At 40.5% G+C, this 25937-nt stretch overlaps 3 protein-coding genes across 6 annotated transcripts; 2 read left to right on the top strand and 1 right to left on the bottom strand.

Annotated features, from left to right (window-relative positions):
• Positions 1-1425: 1425 nt before the first annotated feature.
• cks1b (CDC28 protein kinase regulatory subunit 1B) lies at positions 1426-5965 on the bottom strand. The gene is made up of 4 exons (XM_033636717.2): positions 5824-5965; positions 5532-5599; positions 5216-5343; positions 1426-3711 (listed from the first exon to the last, which is right to left on the bottom strand). Exons 2-4 carry the CDS (start codon positions 5588-5590, stop codon positions 3662-3664), a joined length of 237 nt encoding a protein of 78 aa, XP_033492608.1. The 5' UTR covers positions 5591-5599; positions 5824-5965; the 3' UTR covers positions 1426-3661.
• A 1837-nt stretch (positions 5966-7802) lies between these two features.
• Positions 7803-19645, top strand: pbxip1a (pre-B-cell leukemia homeobox interacting protein 1a). 4 transcript variants are annotated; one of them, XM_033636675.2, is made up of 11 exons: positions 7803-8091; positions 8910-9037; positions 9834-9918; positions 10047-10102; positions 11257-11887; positions 13865-14101; positions 14384-14407; positions 15069-15112; positions 15262-15357; positions 15535-15715; positions 15847-19645. In XM_033636675.2, exons 2-11 carry the CDS (start codon positions 8966-8968, stop codon positions 16896-16898), a joined length of 2478 nt encoding a protein of 825 aa, XP_033492566.1. In that variant the 5' UTR covers positions 7803-8091; positions 8910-8965; the 3' UTR covers positions 16899-19645. The 4 variants fall into 4 exon arrangements, with proteins under 4 accessions (XP_033492566.1, XP_033492564.1, XP_033492567.1 ...); XM_033636673.2 differs by having other exon boundaries at positions 7804-8096; XM_033636674.2 differs by lacking the exon at positions 7803-8091 and adding an exon at positions 8152-8338.
• Positions 19646-20802: 1157 nt separating this feature from the next.
• s100a11 (S100 calcium binding protein A11) lies at positions 20803-23884 on the top strand. The gene is made up of 3 exons (XM_033636716.2): positions 20803-21027; positions 21117-21263; positions 23545-23884. The coding sequence occupies exons 2-3, from the start codon at positions 21135-21137 to the stop codon at positions 23671-23673; spliced, it is 258 nt and encodes an 85-aa protein (XP_033492607.1). The 5' UTR covers positions 20803-21027; positions 21117-21134; the 3' UTR covers positions 23674-23884.
• The last annotated feature ends 2053 nt before the right edge of the window (positions 23885-25937 follow it).

The following is a 25937-nucleotide window of genomic DNA, read 5'->3' as shown; positions in this document are numbered from 1 at the left end:
AGAACGATTATTCAATTATCAGAATAGTTGCCAATTAATTTTCTGTTGGTCAACCAGTGAATCGTTGCAGCTCTGGTAAACAACAGAGCTGAATTCTGGTTAAAACTGACCACCAACGACAGCCTCTGAATTACCCAGCCTCACTGTTTCTGTTATTGCCTGTTCATTAGAACCTCTGTAGAGCAATAATCCACCAGTCGTTTACACCAAGTCTAACTTTTAAATGTGTGGCAGATGCTGCGGCTGCCTCTCCCTTTATGCACGTACGCCATCGTAACGACTCGCCCATTCGGTAAAACATTTTGTCCATTAAGCTCACAGAGACATTTACCGGTAGATGAGACCCATATTACACACCAAATGGGAGACACTGGAATTGTTAGATTGGCAATATTACGGGCGACTAATAAGAAAAACAAGAGTCCGGTCACGGTGCCAGACAACAGATGCAGTATCACTGTGCCACTGGATGAGCACCAACTGTGTAGCATAACATCACACATTCATGAACAGTGCTGTCGGGCATACATCCCTGCAGATATTATCAGGTCACAGCTTTATCCCAGCAGGGCTCATCACATTATACTACCACAGGTAAGGTGATGAGCTCCAACACCTGATTATAAAACACATGGCACATTTACAGCACAGTTTTGTCTCACACTTATTCCAGTGACACACATGTCGAGCTGGGATGAAGCTGTGAATAATTACTAGATGTTCCTGGGGTCACACAGGAGAGCAGTGTGTCAGTGTCAATTTTTTTTTTTTAAAGCTGTTTAAAAGATTTGTTGTTGTTAACTTTTGAGCAGTTGTATTTTCTATGAATCAATGATTAGTACCATTTGGATCTGGTCTTGTCATAAAGATGGTTTCAATAGTCCACACAGCGCTCTAGCAGTTTAAACATTGTTGCAGCAGGCCTGATTGAGTTCTTTGTGCTCGTGTGTGAGCCTCCTTCAGATGATCATTAAATCCAGTCTGTTATATTGTATATACACGCAGTGAAACGATAATGATAAAGGCATCAGATGGCGCATGTGATGTTATTATGTTACTATTCCAGCCCACGCAGCAGGTGCACATCATTTGGAATTTTCTAATGGGTGCTTTGTCCAGTGTGGGTGCGTCATGTCACGCAACTCACTTGTTTTTGAAAACAGGGTGAAACACAGCAGAAGGTAATTACAAAGTGTAAGTAACATATCCTAAAAGAACAGTTTTTTGGCAGAGATAGAAAGCAAAGTGAGGAGCAATGGTGCAATCAAATGCTGCTGTCTGGTGGATTTCTCTTTTCACAAACCTCGACAGGATAACGACCAAAAAGGGTAGTTTTTCCAAAGAGTAAACGTTTTTGGTGTCCTCCTGTAAATTTGACAAATAGGTTTATACAAGGACTGAAAAACTGACAAACACAGTGAGGTATACCAGGGTGTCGACAGATTTAATCAAGTTAAATTTAAGACCTTGCAAATACCACTTTAAATGTAATTTAAGACCTAACTTGCAATGGAAATACACACCAAACATGACAATATATTCTTTCCAAGACCAAGTAAGCACACCAATGTCAGTTTAAACAGTAAAGTAAAGTGTTACAGATGATACTCTTTGTGCTTACCACTCAACATAGAAAAGAAAAAGTCATGAGCGGACTGGCTAGCAAGGCCTTAGTTTAACAATGCAGTTTCATTCCTTGTTTTAAATGCATAGAAGGGGCGACAATAAGGGCATCTCACGCATACAGGTGTGTCGAAGTCAGTTCCCTCATAGAATAGTTTCCCTCCTGCTTTAATGTTTCCTGACGCACCAGCATCAAATACTGTCAATACTTTCTAAGGCCTTTTATTGGTAAATGTGTTTGAGACATTGTAAGACTTTGTAACGACCCTCGGCCACCTTGTGTACTATGCAGGACTTTCCTAAAAACCCCTGTATACTCTTACAAAAGTAATCCCTGTCAATCATCCTTTATGACCCACTAGGCAGTGTAATTACCTGCAGTCACCCTACCCTCTGCTTCGGTTTTCTTATTTTGCAAAGTTCAGGATATTCTCGGGCAAAGTGCACAGGTAGTGATCAGGTGCCAGACAATATGCAGCACAAATCCAAGAGGAAGCTACAAAAATCACAAAGTAACAGTGCTGGAAAAACACAAATATAGCAAAGGGGAGTGACTAACTTTCACTTGCAATACTATCTACAAGCACTAACCAACAATTCCTGCATAGTAAAGCTTTAACTTCAGGAAACCGTTCCCTTTGATGCAGCAGCTACCTTTGCAAAGCAAAATGAGGTGTTATTAATTCTGCACTCAACCTGACACACTCCAAGAACTTGTAATTTTTAAGATTACCAAACAAGCATAAAGGGACAGCGTCCACAGTTTTCAATTCAGTTGTTTGATCAAAGACTTAAATGCATCATTATGATATGATTGCATTGATTCTTTTTAATAATTCTGAAAGGCAGAGCAGCTCTATACCTAGACATGTAATTACTAATTCTGTCAAAAAGAATTGAACAAAAGCAAACCATACAGAAAGGCACAAGTTCACACAGGACAGTTATTCAAGGCAGAGATTTGGCATCAGTGACAGCAGAGCAGCTCAGTATGTGGTGATGAAAAGGGACAAAGGGTTAAAAAAAACAGGTCAGAGTTGGTGCAAGTATGACAAAACAAGTGCCTTAATGCAACAGTATTTGATACCACAATCTAAAACAAACGCAACTGGCTTTTCAATCTCATTCAATGATCCGGATTTATCAAGTAAGAGCATTTTTAGGGTAGTGTCTGTCTGCCATCACCCAACTCATTTTTATTTATTTATTTATTCATTTTTTTCAATTTTCATGTGGCTCCATATAATCCTAAAGTAGCAAATGCTGCCAAAACATTGCCAGAGTCCACACTAGATTTAAAAGTTTACATTTATTTCAGAAAGGGCAACACATTTATAAATCCTGAGCAGCTCACTGGTGCAACCAGAGCCATCAAAATGTTCTAAAGCAGGCCAACACTAAGAGAAATATGCTCGTGTGGGGAAAGGGATCAAATCTATTTTCTAAAGTGACTCTAACAGATGTGGCTTTTCATGCACATGACAAAAAGTGTTAAATGCCAATTTACAGTGTCATTTAAACCAAGCAGCAACATGTCACTTAAAACCACGTTGATGTTTCAGAGTCAAACTTAATTTTACGATTCAACTGTTCTGTCTGGTGTGTGATCTGACCCAGAACACACTGTTAGAATGACTCAAAATGTTTTGACAAGTTTCACTCTCCATATCTTATAACAATTGTTCTAAAAAGCTGGAATATCCAAGCAGGTTCAGCAAGTTGGACAGATCAGTCAAAAAAGACAGTGTAAGCTCATTTGAAGGTTTTCCGGCAGACGGCGTGTCGCTGTTAGCACATGAGGAAGTCTTTTCCCTAAGAGAAGGGTGATGATTTTTTTTTTCCTTCAACGCATACTCCATTCTACAACCACTGTTCATAGATGTGATAGTCCTTCTCCAGGTCCAACATGATCAGTCCAAATCACAAGTCACCTACCACACAAGAGTTTGGTAACCTGATGGTATGATTCCTAGTTTGATGAGTTGATCTGTGGCACATAGGTAGGACTGATCTTCCAAGGACCCAGAGGATCTCTGCCTTATGACTTCTGGCTGGGAAGAGGGCGCCGGAACAGCAAGATGTGCGGCTCTGCAAGAGGAAAAAACAAGGTACACAATACGTAAGAGATAATGACACTTATTGTGATGCTTTATTCCTTATGGGGAAACTTGACTCTTGTGACTGCTATTCCAATATTTCTGAATAAAGGGTGTGGCTGGAGTTGACACCTGCTGTGCATATGCTCATGGTCACCAAATCTATGGAACCGTTTACCACTAATCTGTCCCACTACTTCAAAAAGGTGCAACTTAACCCGCTTTAACGTCAGATTCACACACAGGACTTCACATCTCTCATTCTCTGCTTGAAAGGCATCTAGATGGGATGGGTCCCCTTGTTGGGAATTGTAGCTAAAATAAAGAGGACATACAAAATACAAAGCCAGCTTTAACTTTTAATCAAGTTCAGCTAAAAACTAGCAACATGTCAGCCATCAGCACTGTGTCATGTGCCTGTTAGTTTCAGCTTGTGGTCACATTTTTTGTAAACATACAGATCAAGCACATGACAACTGTAAAACAGAACAGTTGCTTATAGAGTTAATGTGCCCTGCAGTCAAACAATGTCTCTACTAAAAAATGCAGACTTAAGAAAAAAGGCACAGAAGCCATTCAATGCATTCAACTCTCAAATATCTGAATGTATACACTTTTGCTTAACATTAACATTGTTAAAGATCAGAATCCCATTTTCACACTTAATCATAATAACCAAAGGCTAGTGGCTGCTCATTTATTATGGCATTGTGCTTTCATGAAACCTGCAGACATTTTAAGGTCTACAGCTACATCCAATGGCCCCATTGCGTATGTCATGTCTACTATGCTTGATAATAGGGCTGCAACTAACAATTATTTTCACTGACAAGATCAATCTGTCCATTTCCTCAATTGATCCATTAATTGTTGATCTATAAGATTCCAGAACATGGTGGAAAATGCCGATGTGCGTTTCCCAGAGCCCAAGAGGATGTCCTAAAATGTCTTGTTTTATCCACACCTCAAAGATATTCAGTGTAAAAAAAAAAAAAAAGAAGAAAACAGTCACATTTTAGAAGCTGGAGTCAGGTATTGTGACTTATTTCCTATAAATAAATAAATAAATATAAATATATATAATATATATATATATATATATATATATATATATATATATATATATATATATATATATATATATATATATACATATATATATACACACACACACACACACACACACACACACACACACACATACATACATACATACATACATATATATATATATATATATATATATATATACACACACACACACACACACACACACACACACACACACTCAAACCAGTGATCAAATTAGTTGGCAACTTATATAATAGTAGACAACTATCTGAAGAAGTGTTACAGATCTCAATGAAAATAAAAGGATCAAATAAACAGTCTCAATCAGGCAGCCATGAAGACAAGATTTATGACAGCTTGTTTACCACTGGTATATCTTCAGATCAGTTGTGGGAGACATTACCCTAGAAAACAAGATAAAATACCTGGCTGGTGGATCATGTAATGCACCCATCCTTGGCTCTGCTGGACCCCCAGATTCCTCCACTCTGTCTCAGACATCAAATGTGTCTTGGGTACACGCTTTGCAATGTCTTTGGGTAGCATGACATGCCTTTAGAAAACAAGGACGGATGTTATAAGAAAATCACTCCACCAAATGATGATTATGACGTATCGTGATACATAACTTAAGATTCATTTTTGAAAGTTACGATGCCACCTTGCAGGAACTCTCACGGCATAACGGTGACACGCTGACACAGTTAAACTGAATGCTGGATAAACATTAGCCATACACACCTGTACTCGTATTTGTCGTCGTCATATTTATCAGAGTAGTATATCTGTTTGTGAGACATTGCGAAGACCTAGTGGAGAGGATAGTAACATTTGTCAGAAGCAGCAATGAGGAAAATTAGATGAATATTTTTGTGGACAACGTGGCAGCAAGTTTCAGTTCGCACCGCTAAGCGAGTGTGGCTAACAGTTAAGCTAACGTCGCCGAGAACAACCGTTATCTTTGACAACTTCCGTAAACACCAAACTTTGTTTCTGCTACTGTGTGACGCACTTAATGAGGCTTCAACGTTACCTGATATAACTGCCAAAGTATCCTGATATGAAAAAGTAAATGAATCCAATTTTTCGCGTCCAACAGTAGTAGGATGTTGGTCCCTCTTTGTTTCCCTCTCGAATGTTTGCTAGCCCGCTTTTCACCGTTCAAATAGACCTCGTCTCATCCCATTGGTCAATCCACCGGGACAACTCTCTTGCCATTGGTCTGTTCTGTCCGTCGCAGGAAATGTACGTCATTACTGCAGGGACTCGTAATTGGTCAGTAAGGAAAAAGCTAGTGCAAAACTTCCTGAAATTATACAATACTATCCAAACATGGGACGTATTTTTTTCCTGTTGTCACTGCCAATTCAAACGTGACATACTTTAATGTCATTGCATAACCAGTGACCCAGATATGTTCACTTGATCATGTGTAGCTTTCAAGTGCCTTTTTCAGCTTAGACTTTCCAATGATTTACTTCCATTTTAAACAGCTTCTTTTAAAAGTTGATTTTTTTGTCTTGTCTTTATTAATCTCTGCCATAATCCTTATGTCTCTACACTGTAAATTTAATTACAAAGTCACCGTAAAAATTTTGATAAACTGTTTCTCAGGATGGAAATCTGGCTATGTGTTTGGCTAATTATAAATAAGGTGTACCTTCCAACATCACTGCTACACCTGAAATAATGTTTAAAGGTATATTTTTGGCATAAATTGTAGACTGCAAATACTTTGTACCCTACATGTTTATCAACAGAAACAGAAATATATGGCCTCTTTGCATCTCTGCATTTTATCCTTTACAAATACAAGAGTTATTATGTGCCATATAACATCATATCAATTAAATAACTCCTACAATAAAATGTTTATTAAAGATGACAGAATCTGTAACTGTGTGAAGACATCACAAATTGGGGAATAAATAAACCACTAATGGTAGAAGGTAACTAAATGCATGCATACTCTGGTGCTCGGTAACATTTTTTTAAGGCCCCTCTACTTAACTAGATTTTATAGTTTTTCCTTTTTATGGTACTTAATACTTGTACATTTCACCAGGAAATCTTTTACTTTTTAGTCAGCTTCATTTATTTGACAGTTACTAACTACTTTGGAGATTATTTACAGATGTCACATACAAAATATGATCAACATTGAAAGTATGATGCAATGTTGACTGGCTGCAAAATGAAAATTCTCCTTGCATAATAATCATGGATGGATTACTGAATAGGCCGAACAGGCACAGGCTCAGGGGCCCAAAGAGTCAAGGGCTCACCTGGCCCTCACTTGCAAAATGTCATTCAAATTAACGCACACTGATCAAGAAGAGGCTCAAAATGACCTGAAAGAGACACAAGAAGACCACAAAGAGATGCACAGGAAATAAAAGGAGATGGCCAAAGTGGTAAAACAACCACAGAGACTCAAAATGAGTGCAAAGAGATGTAAAACCCCAAAAAGATGCGTAACAACAACAACAACAACAACAACAACAAAGAGACACAAAACAACACAAAAGAGGCAATACAACCATAAAGTCTGTGCGTTTTGCTCCAGAGAAACCATGGGGCCTTTTGCATATCCTTGCCCAGGGGCCCTTTGTTGCATAATCCACCTATGACATGTAGTGGGTAGTTTTACACTGTAGTAAAGGATCTGGATACTTTTATCACTGCAATCTGCATATACAATAATCTGTCTGACACCACAGGCTCCAGTTTTGTTTGTGTGGGTGTTATGTTGAGATGTTGAAGTAAATTTATCTAGCACAGACAAAACAGTTAACAGACTAATTTTAGAGAAAAGGCAGTCAGATGATGAAACCGATGTTCACAGTGGAGCAACCGGAGTCGAGGGGCTGTCCACTGTGGTAAGTCCCGCAGATCAAATATAGCTCTGCAGACGTGTCAGTGTGCGGCTGGTCCTGGTAGCCTCTCCCTTCTGTGTATATATATGAACACGCATGCATCTTGAGGGATAGGTTCACACATGAAGTTGTATTATTAAGAACTAGCGTCTATCACCTGCTACTTTCACCTGCGGACGTCAATCACGCTCGGCTGTGCGTCGTTTTCCTGACACGACACTTCTATCTGATTGGTCCAGCCTTGGTTCGGGGGCGGGAGCTCCGCAGCCTCTCCTGAAATCCCATTGGACGAGAGGCGCCTTGGTTTACGTGACGCAGCTTGGAATTCCCAAAGTTCCCAAGTTCACGGGAAGAGAGGAGCGTTGTTCATACTAAAAAACAAAACGTTTGAAGAGAAAAACAGCGAGCGACTGAGGTGTAAACAAGTTGGGTAAATAAAACGTCTTCTTTGTTTTTAATTTAATGGAGTCGAGCAGGTGTTTGAAGAGCGCTCGCGAGCAGCGGGGCCTGAGTGAGAACGCGGAAGAGTGGGAGTGGGAATATTCAGCCTACCATCCTTTGTTTACCATTAGGAGTGAACCCTGAATTTGGTTGCTACAACAATTACAGCCCCTTAAATGTGTGTTTTATTCGTGCAAGCCTGAAGCTTAGCGCACATAGTGTTCTCGACATGTGAGTATTAACCGCTGTTTGCTCGTGCCTGCATCAATGAGCCGCTCGTGTCTGGGGTTTGACCATTTTTGGTAATTTAACTGCCACACAGATTGACTGGATGGTTGGATATGAATGAATGGCTGGCTGGAAATAGCACTGGTGATGAATACAATGAGGAGATTCCTGTGTCTTGTGATTGAACCTTTTTTAAGCTGCGCAGCAGTACATTATGGATGCCAACACACCGTTACATAACTTGTATCAACGACAATCTGGTCTTTATCCCGTGTGTGCGGTGAATTAGGCTCCCAACGGTAACGGTGTTGCATAATTGTGCCCTCTTAGACTCTTATTTACATAATCACCATCAAAATATTGCAGAAAATGAGACGTGACATTTTGTGTGTATTTTCATGCTCAGATCTGTGTCTACTTATGATTTAGGTAGTTAGCCTACCTATACCAACACTAATGACCATGTTGCAGTCAGATTACTACATCGAGATAATCCTGTTAACTCCCACAAGGCATGGAGTGTATGCATCAGACGTGTTCAATGAAGACACGTTGTTTCTGTCGTCGTCTGCAGAAAATCATAAAGCTGAGTCTGCACCGTGCTGTGCCACATAGAGCCTGCAGAGGGCGATGTCTGACAACAGCAACAGCACAGGCAGCAGTGGGTCCTCCACCAACAGCTGGACCCTCCTCTCCCCTGAGGTATGTCAGAGAACCAGCTCAGGAAACTGAAACTTGAAACTCTGGGTGCCTGGATATAATTTGGAGGATTGTCATTTCCCTTGCTCATGAATACAAGTTCATTTGAAGTATGGCAGGTCTGTACTTGCACCCCTGAGCTTCCCATGGCGATACAGTTGGGGCAATTTCATTTCTGTGTGCAAGTATTTGTTCATAGCTGTCTGACAGGCTATAAAGGACAAACTATTTATATTGCAATAGGCAGAAGATCCTTTCTCAGTTTATCAGGTACACCCACCTGAAACTAATTTCATACAAATAAAACTTAAGGTTATGAAGGTTAAAGTGTCTGTAGTGTGTGGTGTTGCATTTTATTGCATTATTCAGAGAGGTAATATTTGTTCACTCCATTTATACAAGAGCATGCTTAATATGACAACTGAGTGTCTGTTACAAAGTTTAGCAATGGAGAATCATTTATTAACATGTATAACAATCACATTTGACGATAACAAATCCTAAATGTAAGTGGAACTGTAATTTTTAGCTGCTGTTGTAAAGTCTTTCAGAAACTGTTAATCGAGAAATCCAACTCAGCATCTACTTCATTGTTAAAAGTGAAAAAAAAATTCCCACGAATCAATTACAGTGACAGAAGATAAACAAGACATATGGGTTTGTTTTCAAGCCCAGGCTTCTGTGCATGTGCATGCATGCCTGTAACGGGTGTGTGTAAATGTCAAGGGCAAATGTTACCAACATATTCATGTAAATGCTTGTAGAAAGCTTCACCTCCCTGGGTCTTCTGACTCCACAGGAGGCAGCTGTTGAGAATGTCGGGCCAGTAGATGACGGCACTGAGAGCCTGGGGGATGTCCCGAGTCTCTCTGAGGATGTGACAGGTAAGTCAAGATCTGTGGCTACTGGCTAGGGTTGTGACATAAATTGACATTTAGGCCGAAAAGGCTACCTTTATACCAATTCTTTGGTTTCATATTTTAGTTTTAATGTTGTGTGAATGTTGTTTCAGGAGCTGCTGCGAGTGACATTCCAGTAGAAACTGTTCTGTCTGAAGAAGGCCATCAGGTTGGTACACAATAACCTATGCAATGATACATTCAAGGCATAAATTATTTAAACAGATTCAATAAAACAATGGCAAAATCCACCTTTTTTGCTCTTATGTGAAACAGATCTGATTTTTTTCAGAGTAGTGTGGACACAGTAATCAGATTTCTGTGGTCCTAAATCCGATACATGTCCGATCATTTGCTATGCAATTGCTGTGAGAATGATCACATCGGAATACATCTGTGTTTTTCCCATACATCCATGGTTTGGACTGTACTGCACAGGCGCAGATAACTCACCATACAGTGTCGGAGCAGTCCACTAAAACCACAGAAGAAGAAAACGAAAATGGACATCCTAAAGTTTTGCAGGAATTGTTCCTCTGTGAAACCCTCGTCATCGAGGCCCCATCTCCTCTGACTCCTCTTCCGCACCCACTGCTCTCTCCACAGAGCTACCAACAATAGCTGAGCTAATGCTATGGCCTTTGCGTTGCTTTGTTTTTTCACTCTCATCATCAACATGTGAAGAGCTGTCATCCAAACTCCACAGCAGATTTTGGAGATGAAGCATGCTCTGCTATGTCATTCATGTTTTCCACTAATGCCTGTCTTGCCAACGCACATGTGTGTGACGTTATTGCTTGCATGTGAGGGCAGAAATCCATTCACACGGATGTCACATATGGTCTCTGAAAAGTTGGACAGAAAGATCGGATCTGGGGATAACAATCAAAAATTGAGCATTAAGCCCTGTAATGCTAACGTAGTCATCAAACTCCTTCTACAGTTAATATTATGCACCCATGTTTACAGGGCGAAATGTGTCATGGAAATTGTAGAGATACACCGAAAGTATCCTCAGTAGACTGTGAGCCACATTTGATCTTGTGTTTTCAGTAAGGTAACTGGAAAACTGCCTCAGTCTTTTGATGCCAGTGCCTACGCCCAGTATAATTTGAGAAGTTGAGACCTGTTCTCTGGAAAACGTCACTTTGGGCAGCATAGGAAGTCATTGCATGAAAGAGAAGTACTGCAGACAATACAGACTGAGGGAACATGGATCCTCTAGGAAACAAAATAACACTTAATTGCAATGAAGGTCAAAAAAGATGATGTCAAAGTATAACAGATAGTTTTGTTTCCCTTCCTGACTTTATGTTCTTCCAGGTTTGTCAAGAGACCTCTCCAGAGTCCAGTTTGGGTCCCATCCCGTCTAGTCCAGTCCGGATGAGTCCTCTCCCACCCACCCTTCTTGATCCTCCAGACCTTGACATGGAGAGTCAGCCTCCAATCATCCATGACATTGTAACCAGCTCCCCCAGTGACAATGAGCACCTCGAAGCCACGCCCTTTGTCACCAACATTGATTTGGGGGCTCCACTCGATATTCCTGCTGCTGATCTCCTGACAGTTGAGCCAGAGGAGTCCTGCTCCGCTCCACCCCTGACTGAGATCCCTGTCTCTACAGAGCCAGTGCTTGACACACCTGCTGATATTGGGGAGACTCCTGTCTTCACTGCTGAACCTGAGGTCACTGTCCCCACAGAGACCATTACAGCCACTGATCCTCCCTCTCATGTTGAAGCTGATATCAGCTTTGTCTCAAAGAGCACAGAGCCCCCAAGCCAAGTCGTAGAGGGCCTGGCAGCAGAAAGCCCCATTAGTGATAGTCCTGCGCCAGAGACTATTGGTTCAGTAGAGGCAGAGGAGGAGGAGGAAGCAGAGGAGGCAGCTGTGGTAAAGGAGGAGACAGAGCCATCTGAGACAGTGTTCCAGGATGAGAGAGAAGAAGACAAAGGTATGAGATCAGTCTACAGGGATATTTATGATGATATATGCACGATAAGTCAGGCTGTGAAACTGAGTGATCTTTATTTTGAAGAAAATAGTTAAGATGTAGTCAATGAGTATTCTCTAGTACAGTGGTCTCCAAACTAGGAACTATTGTTAGGCTATTTTTCTTTCTTGAAAAATTGTATACCTTCAAAAATACAAATGAAACTGTGAGAGACAGAAACTATTGCTCTTAACCTGCATTCACACCAAATCTGGTGTTACAGCAAAAAGGCCACTCCTTACATTCATTTGAGTGTGGGTAGGATGTCGAGGGTGCAGCGATGGGGCTGCGTGGGGACAGATTCAACTTTTGGAGAAACACAACACAATGTTATGCTGCAGGGGCCAATCACATAACCGGCAATCAGACCAGAAAGACGCCCACAGTTATACATTCTGTCTTTATTGTTGAATATTATGGGGAGTAAAAAAAATATCCTTTAAAGGATAGTGTGTACTATCCTTTAAAGGAGAGTACTCACTTTGGTTGCGTGTGCAGCCATGTCTTTCTTTGGTGGCAGTAAAGACACTACAGTAATGATGAGCAAAAGGACACAGACAGACCTTTTAAGCCAACATAAACAAAATTACCGAAGACAAATACTCAGTTGTTGAGATGGGGAGTTTTCTCTCCACCCTCCACTCCCCCACAAATTGGCCATTTATAAGTGACACTTCCACACAACCTTGCAGCTAATTGCTGCAACTCTAGATCTGGTGTGAATGCAGTCTAATAGATAACAATGCAATCACACTGGTCCCTCCTAAATTTATACAGACATCACTTTAACAAGACAAAAATGTTCTGTTAGCTGCCTCTAGAGACAGCCATGTTCATTATGGCAGTTTGGCCACCAGCAGCTGGGAGATTGTGCTCTGCAACAAAGTAGACAAATAAAGTGAAACAAATAATCCATCACTTCTGAACACCTAATCTTCCAGCTAGCTTTCAGAAATGGAGAGCAGAGTCCATCTGCTGTGCGGCCCCCAGAGCAAAAATAAGTTGCTTGGCTCCCACTGATCCCACATTCCTCTCAGTCTCTGTGCATTGTATACAGTTTTTCTCAGCTGGACTGATAGATGGCAGCAGATATTCTGTTTGGTAACTTGATTAAACATACCTCAAATCCTGCTTCACACTGTCTCAAAGATATGGTGCACACTGTTTTGAGATTTCACATTTCCAGGGCCTTGATATCAGGTAATAAAGCAGGACCTGTTTTGTTATTATTCCAGCTTATATTGTGCTTTAGTAGTGCCTATCCCCAACAAAATTACAATTGATCATACTACCATGAACCAACTACCACACAGTGAAGCTGAGGCTTATGTGGGCCCCTAGAGGGTCTTAGGCCCCGCTGGTAACACAGCCTTGAGCAAAGTAAGTGGTTTAGGCGTCTCTTTAATCAGAGCCAGTCAATAGGAGCGGGAAATGAGAGTCCTCTTGCAGAAGAATTGGTTAACATGTTTCTTATCTGTGTCACACTAGCATCTGGAGAGTGATATATCAGTATGACAGGGAGGCGTACACCCTGCTGAGAAAATGAAGAAAACCCCATGCATGAAATGACTGTTGTTGTAATTTAGTCAGAAAATGTCATCCGTTTCCACCGGCAACACTGACTTTTTTGTCACCCTTTTTTTTCCACATACTGTTTACACACTGTTGTGTTTTGCAGTTTGTGTAGTTGCTTAGATTCTGGGGAAGGCTGCCAGTAGATAATTATCATTTTGGTTCTGACACTTATGTAGCCAAAGATGTCAAGATGATTTGTTGGAGCGATTCTGGGCCACATTTGAATACATGTGGTTTAAGTTTAGGCTCAGAGTCATAATCTTTCTCAAGAATACATTATAAAATGTGACGGCACTCTGCTGTGTTGTTGTTGCTTTTTCATGTTCAGGATGTTCTCCCCCTTATCATGTCTCCCTCCCATAGAACCATCCAGCAGTTTTGATTTGGGCGACACAAGCGGTTTTGATGACGGACTGAGGAGGAGGAATGTCCCCCCCTTTGAGGCACCAAGACCAAGAACATCAGATGAGGAAGATGAGGAAGAGGAAGTGGAGTTCAAGCTGGCCGAGAAGAAGGAGGAGGAAAAGCCATGGTTCTCCATGAACAAATGCATTGTGGGTTCTCTGATCCTGCTCTTCTTAGGTTCCCTCTTCCTCTCAGGTGAGTTCCTCTAACACATGACTAAACCTGCTCGCTTGCTTCTGCTTTTCACAATTCAGTACAATAAGAGGCACTACTTTGAGTCACATTTACTGTTACATCAGAGGTCTAACATTTTACAGGTGTATTGTAAATATTGTCAAAAAATGACATCATTACACACTTGCTATTTTGACAATGGCAATATTTGCAGATTAGACAAGCACATTTTTTTACTAGCTGTCAACAGTACATAAATGTCTGTCTTAAGATCTTGTTGACTAAGCTGCACTGTGTCAACAGGTTTCCTCTCTGACCTGAATAATGGTACGTCCAATACCAAAGATAAGACAGCAGTGTAAGCTTCTGTGCTAACTGGCTAACGCTCAATAGCTTGCCTGAGCACTTATCTGGCCTGACACTTCATGCAGTGGCAGCAGAAAATGGCAAATAATGCACACTCTGAATGAATTGTACAATAACACTTTTTGTTACTGTTTGGAAGGACTCATTGGATGTTCAGGGCACTCAAGTTGAGTGGAAAGTTAAAGGGACAGTTCACCCCAAAATTAATTTTACATATTTTTCCTCTGAAAAACTGAACAGCCTCTTTGCATAAATCACGACCTGGTTACTCAACATAATCCACAGACCTTGCTGTGAGCAGTTTCACGTAGGAACTTTTTTCTTTGTACCGAACTACATCTGCCAACTGTAAGGAGTGAAGGAAGAAGAATGTGTATTTTTGATTCTGGGGTGAACTGTCCCTTTTAATATGGCTGGCAAATTGCTTGGTTAGGTAAATTAGGAATTTAAAACATTCTGCCTAAATAAATAGCTTCTGTGCACAGGTAGTGCCTGAGCTCGTAGAATGCGCTTAACAACAAAAGGAGCTTATGCAGCTGTAAGGCACTTTGGCAGCTGTATGTCAATAAAAACGCCTGTTGCAAGACTTGTTTGAAAGACATGTCGCTTTCTTATTTGACAGGTGACTTTGACGGCTCTGAACTGAGTGATGGAGAACAAAGCCAGGTCTGTTCCTGTCATTTCTTACTCCAGTCTGTGTCTGTACAGTAGTGTTAAAAGAAAACTTTAGTCTTAAAACTTAAAAGACACATGCTAAAGATAGGATTATTTAAAAAATCTGTGTTTTATTCATTTGCCAATGTTTTTCACTCCAGGACTGGCTTAGCAGTGATCCACAGGATATGAAAGAGCTATTGGATAAACTGACACAGGAAAACCAGCAAATCGCTCAGCTAGAGGCTCAACTACGGGTCAGTACGCCAGTTATATTGATGCTAATGATAATGTTTCATCCTTCTGTGATGTTTTAATGCATTGCAATATACAGACAGCACGTTTTAATTAAATATTTTTGATTATTTTATAACCTAGCTTGGACTATGGCACTTGTCTGCATTGTGAATGTTGCTATTTTTCTTATTTCTCAGTCTCAGAAAGAAGAACTTGACTTAGCGCTGAAAGCAGTAGCAGCAAGCGGTGATGAGACGGGTAAAGCAGATATGGAAAAAGAAAATGCAAAGCTGAAGGAGGAGCTGTCATCCCTGCCTGAGCTGAAGAAAGAGCTGGAGAGTCTGAGGTCCAGAGTGACCGAGCTCAGCCAGCTCACAGGTATGATATGGCAAACATCGGGTACTATGATATGAAAATTGATTCTGCATAGTGCATATCTTTTGACCTTTCTGATATAGTTAACCATCAAACCAATCATAACTTTGATATCTTCACACAATCCTTCACAGCTGATCAAGAAATGCCCCCAGCTGCCTCAAGCTCAGCCCCTCCCCCCAGTGACAAAGATGGTCAGACAGACCAGAAAGCAGCTGGACCTGAGAGTAGGACGGACAAAAATGAGGGAGGCCGGCTGAAGGAAGAACTCCATAGACAGAAAGTTCTTCTGGAGGAGAGCAAGAAGAGGTTGCAAGGGATGAAAAAAGATGGAGGCGACAGGAAGCGAGTGAGGGATAATTTAGAGGCGATCCAGAAGAAGCTTTCTGAACAAGTAGAGAGGTGGGGCAAGAAGAAGCCACAGGAGTCCAAATGGAAAGGGAACAAGGGCAAAAACAGTGAGCGGGACCACTGGAAGAAAGACGAAAAGAAAGAGTGGAGGGGCGAGAAAGATTGGAAGCACAGCAAAGATGGAGGATGGAGAGACAAAGAGGAGAGAAAGGAGAAAGAGTGGAAGCCTCAGAAGCAAAACTCTCACAAAGAGGCATGGAGGAAACACCAGGACGAGTGGGAGAGGAAGAAGGACGAGCGCAAAATGGACAGAGAGGAGAGGAGGAAGGAGAAACCATGGCACAGCCGGCCTGGTAAAAGCTCCCACAGCCACCATCAGCACCAGCATCAGCACCAGCATCAGCACCAGCAGCCCCGTCAGCCTCACCAACACAAGCACAACGACTTCTGGGGAGACCAGGAGCAGAAGCTCAGACGCAATGTCCGCCCCCAGCTGGGCTGCAGCTCTGTGGAGGGCTGCGCCAGCAAGGAGGGCCTCTATCCAGTGGAGCTGCCCGAGTTTGAGGAACTGCTGGAGGGCTACCTGAGCAAGCTTGAAGGATCTTCACCTGAGAGCAAAGACAAGATCAGGAAGCTGACTGCAGAGTTCTTTGAGGATGGCGTGTTTATCCACGACAGGGTTCTTTTCAGTGACTTTGCTGAGGACGTGGCAGACATTCTGGAGGACATGGTAGACGTTTTAGATGACGGCGGGCAGAAGGACGACGACTCCCTGGAGGAGGAGATGGAGGAGTTTGAACGAGAAGCCCTGTGGAAGTTTGCGGCCACAGTTTAAATAGACAGAGAGGGGGAACTGAGTAAAAAAACAACGCTAAGAAACAGCACAAGTGGTGGTTTTATAGGACATTTCTTGCCTACATTCTCCTCAGAGCTGTAATTGTAGTAGCTTCTGGTACAGAGTGGTCGTGCCTCTCATAAATGTGTCCCTCTGAGTCTTTAATTATAAGCTAGACTTGTACTTGTCATTTTGGACTTAGTTGTTGTTACCTACCTCTGTCAGGTCATGCCTCCTAATGAGAAGTCCTTCAGTAATGTGTTGTGTGGATTTTCCTCTGCTATATAGTGTTTTCTCAATACGTAGTGCATGTTGCAGTTTATCATATGAATTCAAACTGAAAATATTCAGATCACACGCAAAAAAAAATGGCAGTTAAAGGAATACTTCACCCACAAAATTACCATTTGTGCATCCATTACTTACCCGGTGTTACAATGAATTCCTGAAGAAAACTTTCTTTTTCTGGCACGCCTCTAAGGTAAACAAAGAATCCAAAAACAGCAAACAATTTAAGTCATTGTGGTCTGCATGTTACAACAGCAAAATCATATCAAAACATCTGTTTACAAACCCTCACACAATTCATGCAGTCATATATCCTCACTACTTTCCAAACACATGCAGTTTCACTAAAACAGTAATATTTAAAACATGTCTGCATAAACAGTCTCACGCACAGATGAGTCGCGCGCCTTAACAACTCAGTGGAATGCATGAGCAGAGATCAAACACACGCACTTGCCCAGGCTCGCTGCTCCTATGCAGAAGTGTCTTAAATGGTTAGGTTTTGGCTAAAATGCATGTGTTTGAGAAGCACTGAGCATATGACCGGATATATATGAGACTTGGATTATACTGCATGAGTTGTGTGAGAGTTTGTAAATAAATGTTTTAATATAGTTTTGCTGTTGTAAAACAGGATCATCAAAAATGTTTTTCATTCACCATAGAGGCAAATTCAGTGTAACAGGGAGAGTGTAATCAATTGATAAATGTATTTTATGGCTAAAGTATTCCTTTAAGGAGATGGTATTTGCAAAAATAATTCTGTTGGGCATCATTGCAATGATTAAATATATTCCTTAAAATTCATACAGTATTATATAAGTTGTCAGTCAGTGAAATACTTCTCTGTCCTCTGACTGTGTGAAAATAACCTACTACTGCTGCAAACAGGTTAAAACAAATGCTGAGAATTTTTTTTGCAGATACCATTTGCCTCAAGTCAGGTGTAGCTGTCTAATCCCAGAGGATGAGATCCCGGTTCTTTCAGTGATAAGAATCAGATCAGGTCAGACCAGTTTTGTGTCAGCAGCTCTTCAGCAGATTTGGGCACACACACACATGGAGCACTGTTTGAGAGCCCTGAGCGTTTGGTTTCTAGATTTGAAGGACTTTTCATCCTCCGATGAAACTGTCAGTTGACGGCAGATGTGCTGAGCAACCAGGAACCGGTTTGTGAAATGTCAGTGCTGCTCAAAAAAAAAGAAGAAAAAAAAAAAAAAGCAATAGGACAAAGAGATAGCCATAGCTACATTTATGACTGCTAAAACCACTTTAGCACTTTTCTCAAACATTCATGTTTGCAGCAAAGTTTCTTCTTTCTCTTTTATGTTTTTTAGACCATTAGTTCTCTTTTTGTTATGTAGCCATGGGGACCTCCAACACATGATCTACATATACTGGGTATCCCAGAGCAGTCAAAACAGTTAATGTGCCGCAAACTAGATTGGGAGACAAACTAGTACATATATTATTTCCAGTTTTCTCTTATTTTGTTAGCAAGTTGATGTTAACATGCACACAAGTGATATAGTGAATGGTCTAATGAGGATGCTGCTGCATTTTCTTTTTCAGTTTTAATTTTAAGGAGCGGGGCAAAATGTTGAAAAAGACTCAAAGCAAAGGAAGTATTGCAGAACAGCTCTCCACTGTTTGCTAGTCTTTTGAGACAATGGATTTTTGTTTAAGTGTTTGACTCTAGTCTGATTCGATCATTACGTTTTCCCTCTATAAGTGGATGTGAAGTTAAAGTCGACAGATTGTGATTGTTGGTTCTCATTTTTCAACGGTTGATAGAAGCTTTGGAGTGTTTCTTGTTTATTTATTCTGTCAGTACACTGCAACTCTTTTCCTTTTTTTTTTTTTAAACGAGACTTTGTCCAAGGCCATACACATTGAATGTGGAAATGGTGACGTTTTCCGTTACTTTGGTTTTCAGAGATTTAGTTTGCCAGCTACTGCTTACGTGCCTTTATTATTCTGAATATCTTAGATTGGACGAGAGGTCTTTGATTTCATTTGCTTCGACGAGATTGAGAAGAGAAGTTTACACTGCTTACTGCTGTTTATCGGGCAGAGAATGAATGTCATAGGGTTTACACATGAAGTGTTGAACGGATTTTTTGTTCACGTTCTATGCTGTTTGCACAGAGGAACTTTTTATTTTGAAAGTTTTTAGACCAAAGGGATCGGAAGAAAGCCTAATGTCATCAAGTGAATCCTTTAATGAAACACGTTTATGAACGTTTAATCAATATTTGAGAAGTAGTTGTGTCTTTGTGGGACAGCAGTAGGGCTCTGTGCTTACTGCTAATGTAGGAACTGGCTCTGATATGCATGTTACTGATCCCTGGACAACTGTATTGAAAATGTTTGGTCATTTTTAATTTCATCATCAGTCATGTTCTCTTTTAGGAAGTCACTGTTCAGTTCAATAAATTTCTCATCATGAAATATATAAAGTTTGTCTTTATTGAAACGCTTCAGCTGATTCATAAGGAGACAGGATAAATCCCCTGCTTCAGAATGGAGCTGTTTTAGTACTGAAAAATTTACAGAGGTACCCAGACATGTGTGACTCGCAGTGTCTGACTCACACTCTGATGGGAAATGGAAGTGTTGGCATGAGAGGCATCTATTATCACAGCTATGATGCCAAACTAAAATATTTACATCTAAATTAAACACTCAGGAGCAGGAGCTTACACGCTCACTGGCACGAACTCTCTTTGAGCCTGTACATGATACATGAACCAGCCAGTCAGCGGCTGACCTGATATGTGGAACGAGAATGTAAGCAACGATTGAGAACAATCAGTCACTATGAAACTGCAGCGAGAGCGCTTGTCATTCTTTGAATTCTACAAATAAGTCACCATGCAAGTATTTCTGCATGGGCTGGTATTTATCTCTCTGGGATTTCTTTTTTAGGGTGGAACATGGTTCTCAAAGAAGGTAACTGCAGCACATTATAAGCTAATAGACGATCTTGAGAAAGTTACAATGCTAAAACAAAAAAAAAAACTTAAGCAATCCCTGATACCGTCATCCTCTTTTTCATGGGCGGATTATGAGACAGTGAGTCCCTGGGCTCAGATATGCAAAAGGCCCCACTACCTGTTCTACACAGGAGCAAGACACACAGACTTTGTGGTGGTTTCACACCTCTCTGTGGTCATTTTGTGTCTCTTTGTGGTTATTTTGTGTCTTTTTTTGGTCGCTTTGTGGCAGTTCTGTGTCTGTTTTTGGTTGGTGTGCCTGTTTTTGCAGTACCCAGTAGGCCTGTTCACTACGCCATCCATCACCATGGTCCCTAAAATGCTTTAAAATAAAAGTTACCATTTCTTTCTTTTTTTACACACATTTACTCCTGTAATCGGAAAGACTTACACATGAGACAGTGTGTGTGTGAGTGCGTGTTGCCCTGAATGCCGCATTATTTGAGTCATGTTTTGTATAAACTAATTACTGCTTAGACATGCATGATTCAGTCGCTTGATTAGAACGGCCTGACAGAGATCCAGACTGAAGGGGTTTTGTGCTATCCTCAGTACAAATTTGCCCTTTGTAGGACGCAGTGGCAGTTTTTTTTTCTTCAGTTTTGTGCGTGTGTGTGTGTTTATGTAGTTGTGTATGTGTGCAGTTTTTTTAGTGGAAATCAGGCAGAGATAAGGTCAGCCTGCTGGATGGGGGCAGAAGAGGGCAGGTTAAGTGTTTTCCGCTGATGTGTGCATCAGTGAACAGAGATGAAGCGTATATATTGGGAGAGGTAATGGTCAGAGTGGAAGGACAAGGTTCTTGCTACCAGCTGTTAAACACGCCGCGCAGCATCTAGACACAAACGGTGAGACCACAGCTTCTGCTTTTCTGCACAATTTGGCTAATATCTTGAGTGGAAACTGTGTGTTGAGGCTATTGTCATTTACTTTCCAGGTCTCAGCACGAAGCATCATGGAATCTGCCATCTGCACCCTTGTCACCCAGTTCAAGACGTACGCTGGGAAAGATGGATCCTCCAGCACCCTGAGCAAAGACGAATTCCACAACCTGGTGTCATCTCAGCTGCCCAACTATGTCAAGGTAAATCTAAGATGCTCTGTGCAAAGTTATTATAGTTAACTAAAAGTTAATTAAAAACCAAAACAAGGTGTACAAAAAAAATTAACTGAAATAAACATAAAAACAAAACTAACTAAATTAAAATAAAATATACAGGAAATGTCTTTAGTTTTTGTCAATTTGGGGAAATTGGTCAACACAACAAGCACAATGAGGCATCGGTGCAGGTGTTTATTTAGACTGGGATATCTACATGACTACAAAACACAAAGTTCTGTGTTTGTATTGTTATACCTTTTCTGAACTTCTTAAATCTTGCCCCTGCCTCATATTATAATTTTAAAAAAGAACACTGAAATTAATAAAAACTAAACTAAAATCAGCAAAACTGCACTGGAAACAAATTTAAACTAAACTGAATAAAAATAAAAACTAATGAAAAATACAAAACTATATAATAACTCAGCTCCTGAGCCCTGCTGATTTCTATCTTGTTTCTATCTGACTTTGTATCCTGGGCACTGACAGCTTGATGTCAAAAAGACTGTAGTTCATGATGCAACATGTCTTCAGCCTCTTGAGATGCCACTGTAGATATGCATTCATTCAGTCATATTACTGTGGGTGTATTGTTTTTAGATACAACTCCACTGCTATCTCCATCCTTAGTTTTAAGTGGAGCGTGATCCACTGGGTAGCCAAAATGAAAAAATCATCAACTTGTATATCTGCATAGGAAAATACAATGTACGTGTATATTTCATATATTATTATAATTATATACTTTTATTCCAGTACCACAGTTGTATTTGTATGCTGCATGTTATTATGAGGTATCATGCTGCAACATTTAAATCAATATACTAGGGCTGCAGCTGATGCTAATTTTCTTTGTCAATCTACTAATTACCTTTACCCATTACTTGATTAATGTATGGAAATGTGTATCAAGGGTAAAAAAAAAATCTTTAAATTGACACTTTATGATTTCCAGCTGTCTTAAAATGACATCATTTGTCTGGGAAAGAAATTAATTTACAGTGGTATAAAATGGAGGAAAGCAAGCAAACGCCATAGCCGATCATATGTTTAATAGTTTTAATTGACAAATCACTTAATTGATTAAAGGGACAGTTCACTTCAAAACCAAAAATACATATATTTACTCTTACCTGTAGTGCTGTTTATCAGTACAGATTGTTTTGGTGTGAGTTGCTCAGTGTTGGAGTTACCGGCCGTAGAGATGTCTGCCTTCTCTCCAGTATAATGGAACTCAGATTGTGGTGCTCCAAGCTCCAAAAAAGTGCATTTGACAAACTCAACAGCAATGTCTCTTCATAGAAATTATGACCTGGTTACTCAAGATAATCCACAGACCTTGTTGTGAGCAGTTTCATGTAGGAACTATTTTCTCTCTACCGAACTACATCCGCCATCTGTTAGCACACACTGAGTTAGCTAATGTTACAGGTCAGCCAAGGAGGACGCCATTATTGTTTACAATTTATGCTGTAACGAAACAAGCCTCACGTCCATGAGTAGATGCATGCTTCCTTCTGGAGGGTGATACGGTTGGCGAATGTAGTTCAATAGAAAGAAAATAGTTCCAACATGAAACTGCTCACAACAAGGTCTTTGGATTATCTTGAGTGACTGGGTCATGATTTCTTGAAGAGATTTCTGGAGTTTTTCAAATGTACTTTTTTTTGTCATCTAGTGACATCTAATTCCATTATATTGGAGATAAGGCAGACATCTCTACAGGCGATATCTTCAACACTATGCAGCTCATGCCAAGACTGATAAATACTGTAGCTCTACAGATGAGAGGAAACATGTATTTTTGATTTTGATAGTTGAACTACCCCTTTAGCTGATGATCAAATTTGTCACCAGTTAATTCAAAATTTGTAAATTTAATGTTGGATTACATATCTATGATCATAGACAGGAAATAATCATGTTTTACAAATAAGTCAGACACAAAGATATATGAATTGCACACCTTTACAGCACATATTGACTGAACGCATTTTATTTTTGAATTTGTAAGTGATTGTGTTTGAGTTCCATTTCCCTATGTTGTCCACTGATATACATACCATATAATCAAACACAAACACAGTTAAAATATGCAGGATTTTATCATCAGAGAACATTGTGTGGCAGTAAATGAATTTGTGCTTCAGTTATATTTATTACTACACTCAGCCATTAGATGGCAGGACAGTCTTGCAGAGTAGGCACACTTGATGTTTGCAGCTCACACTAATCAGGGTCCCCTCTCTGTGATCACCTACAGAACGCCAGCGACCCCGGGGCCATCGAGGAGCTCATGGGCTCGCTGGATGAAAACAACGATGGGGAGCTGACTTTCTCCGAGTTCTGGCAGCTGATTGGAAAACTGGCAAGCAAACAGGGGGGCTTTTAGTCAGTACAACTCGCCGTCTTCTGTCAATATGTGGTTTTGAGCAGATTGTGCAATCGGCTCAATTGAAGTTGTCCGACTGTAAACTCAAAGGCATTCGAATTCTTTTATCACTCCACCAGTGCCACATGTGTAACTCTTTAGTTAACCATTTGTTGAACGCAGGGAACTTTGAATTAAAGGCTTCATTGTCCTGAACCCTCAGCCACCAACACTCTGTCTCCTGTCATTCATTCACCACATTATATGACGTCCAGGCACCCACATTTGAGCGGGAGTGTATTACAGCCTTGATTTAGGAGCCTGTAATCCTATATGCGTTACTGCTGCCACAAATACACCATCCGGACCATATCTTGTTCCATAGAGCCTCATAATGCCTGCACAAAGCTGCCTGTCCAAGCATAAAGCGTAGTCTTCACTGTCTGTCACTGGGGCCTCAGTGGACTGTGTAATGGGGATATGTGGACCAAACATACCCTGTTATTTTTGGGACATTTGGAGCTTTGTCGTTTAATTGCATTATCCTTGTTTATCTGTTAATTCTCGGTGTTATACGGTCACTTTGTGTTCATTCTGATGTCTAGACAGAGTTATGTGTGCTGGCTTGCTCCCCAGCTGTTTTATAGCCTATAGGCCTGTTTTAATCTTGTGAAAGAAAAAAGGTTCCACTAACTGATGTTAAAAAACAGAAAACACGGATCTGTCAACAGATAAGAAAATGTGACCTTTGTATCGGAATTAAACATGCCAAGGTGCCAGTGTGGGAGGAGTGACGACGGGCAAATGAGTCAGCAGCATTAAAGCGAGGGACAAAAAGAGCAGGGCGCCCATCTAGCGTAGGATGAGTGTATGTTGTCAGTGTAGGGAAGTCTCCTTAGTGGGCAGTCAAGAGCTTTCCCATATAACCTGAGTGTGGAGGCTTGTGTGTCGCTTATCCTCAGAGAGAAGTGAGATTTACTATGTGGGGGGCGGGGGGGATATTTGAAAGCCCTTTCAAGAATCTGGCAGGACTGCTTTACCTCTTGCGCCACTTCTGCCACCCACGCCGGCTATCTTGTAGTATTTTCAAGATTATTTTACTCTCAAATGTGGCAGTGGGGAAAAGCTTGACCCTCAAATACAGCCGAATGTGAGTTTTAACCAGTGGTGGAATGCATTCAAGTACATTTACCCAAGCACTGTACTTAAGTAGAAACTTGAGGTACTGATACAGTATCTACATTTTATGCAGCTTTTTGCTCCTCCACTACACCTCAGAGGGAAATATTATACCATTGAGACAATTCTCCTACTTCTTCAGCTATATAAACTCTTTAAAAACCCTATTGGATCAGCAGGAAAATGCACACAAAGGGCTGTTTTTCTGACAAAATGAAATGTTAACTTTTTAAAAAAAAAAACCAAAACATTACACTACACACAATACACTACACACATGTGATGATCTTATACAATATGATGCATTGCTGTAGATTGAATTACCCAACCCAGATGTCCCTGTGACATAGGCAGCTGCCAAAAGTATCAAAAGTAAAAGTAAAAGTTGTGCAGTGTCCATGTTTTACTGTTATATATGATGTTTTTGGATTAGTATTACTGCTGCATTCATATTTACAGTGTATTCTACTGTTGTAGATGTTTAAGGTTGGGCTAATTTTAACTTCCTTATGTACTGTTGGGTCAGTGCTGGCACGTTCGGTGCCCTGGGCAAACCTCCACTGGTGCTCCCTCTTTTTTTTCTGTCTTTTTCACATTCAAAAATAATTGAATATAAGGAAAATGGTGGAGTGGAGTATATGTGGAGAGCAATATAGTAAGAGGAAATGGAAAGGCAGTACATAATAAAACAAAAAGTAAAAGAAGAGGAAGAAGGAAAAATGAAATGTGCACATACCATATTCTTTTATTGTTTATTGGTTGTAAGCTGAGTTTTTCACCCTATTTGATTTCCTATAACTTCTTTTTTTGTCTATAACAAATGTGATAGATATAAAATATACTAATAAGAGTGGCTGTTCACCTTTGCCTATGGTCCAGCACTGACTCAACAGTATATAAAGAACTCAAAATGAGCACATTGACAGCAATAAAATGCAACATACACATTAATGCAGCAGTGACATTAATCCAAAAACATTATATATAATAGTTACAGGGAACATTGAGTACTTCTACTTAGATACTTTCACTTAAGAGTAAGATTTAAAAAGGGCAACAGAGGGTTTAGGGATCCTCCACCAGAAAATGAATAGCATCAAACACTT

This window comes from Epinephelus lanceolatus, chromosome 16 (assembly GCF_041903045.1).
Source record: "Epinephelus lanceolatus isolate andai-2023 chromosome 16, ASM4190304v1, whole genome shotgun sequence".
Lineage (NCBI taxonomy): Eukaryota > Metazoa > Chordata > Actinopteri > Perciformes > Serranidae > Epinephelus > Epinephelus lanceolatus.
The sequence above is the reverse complement of the archived record's forward strand: the minus strand, read 5'-3'. Positions and strand labels throughout refer to the sequence as shown.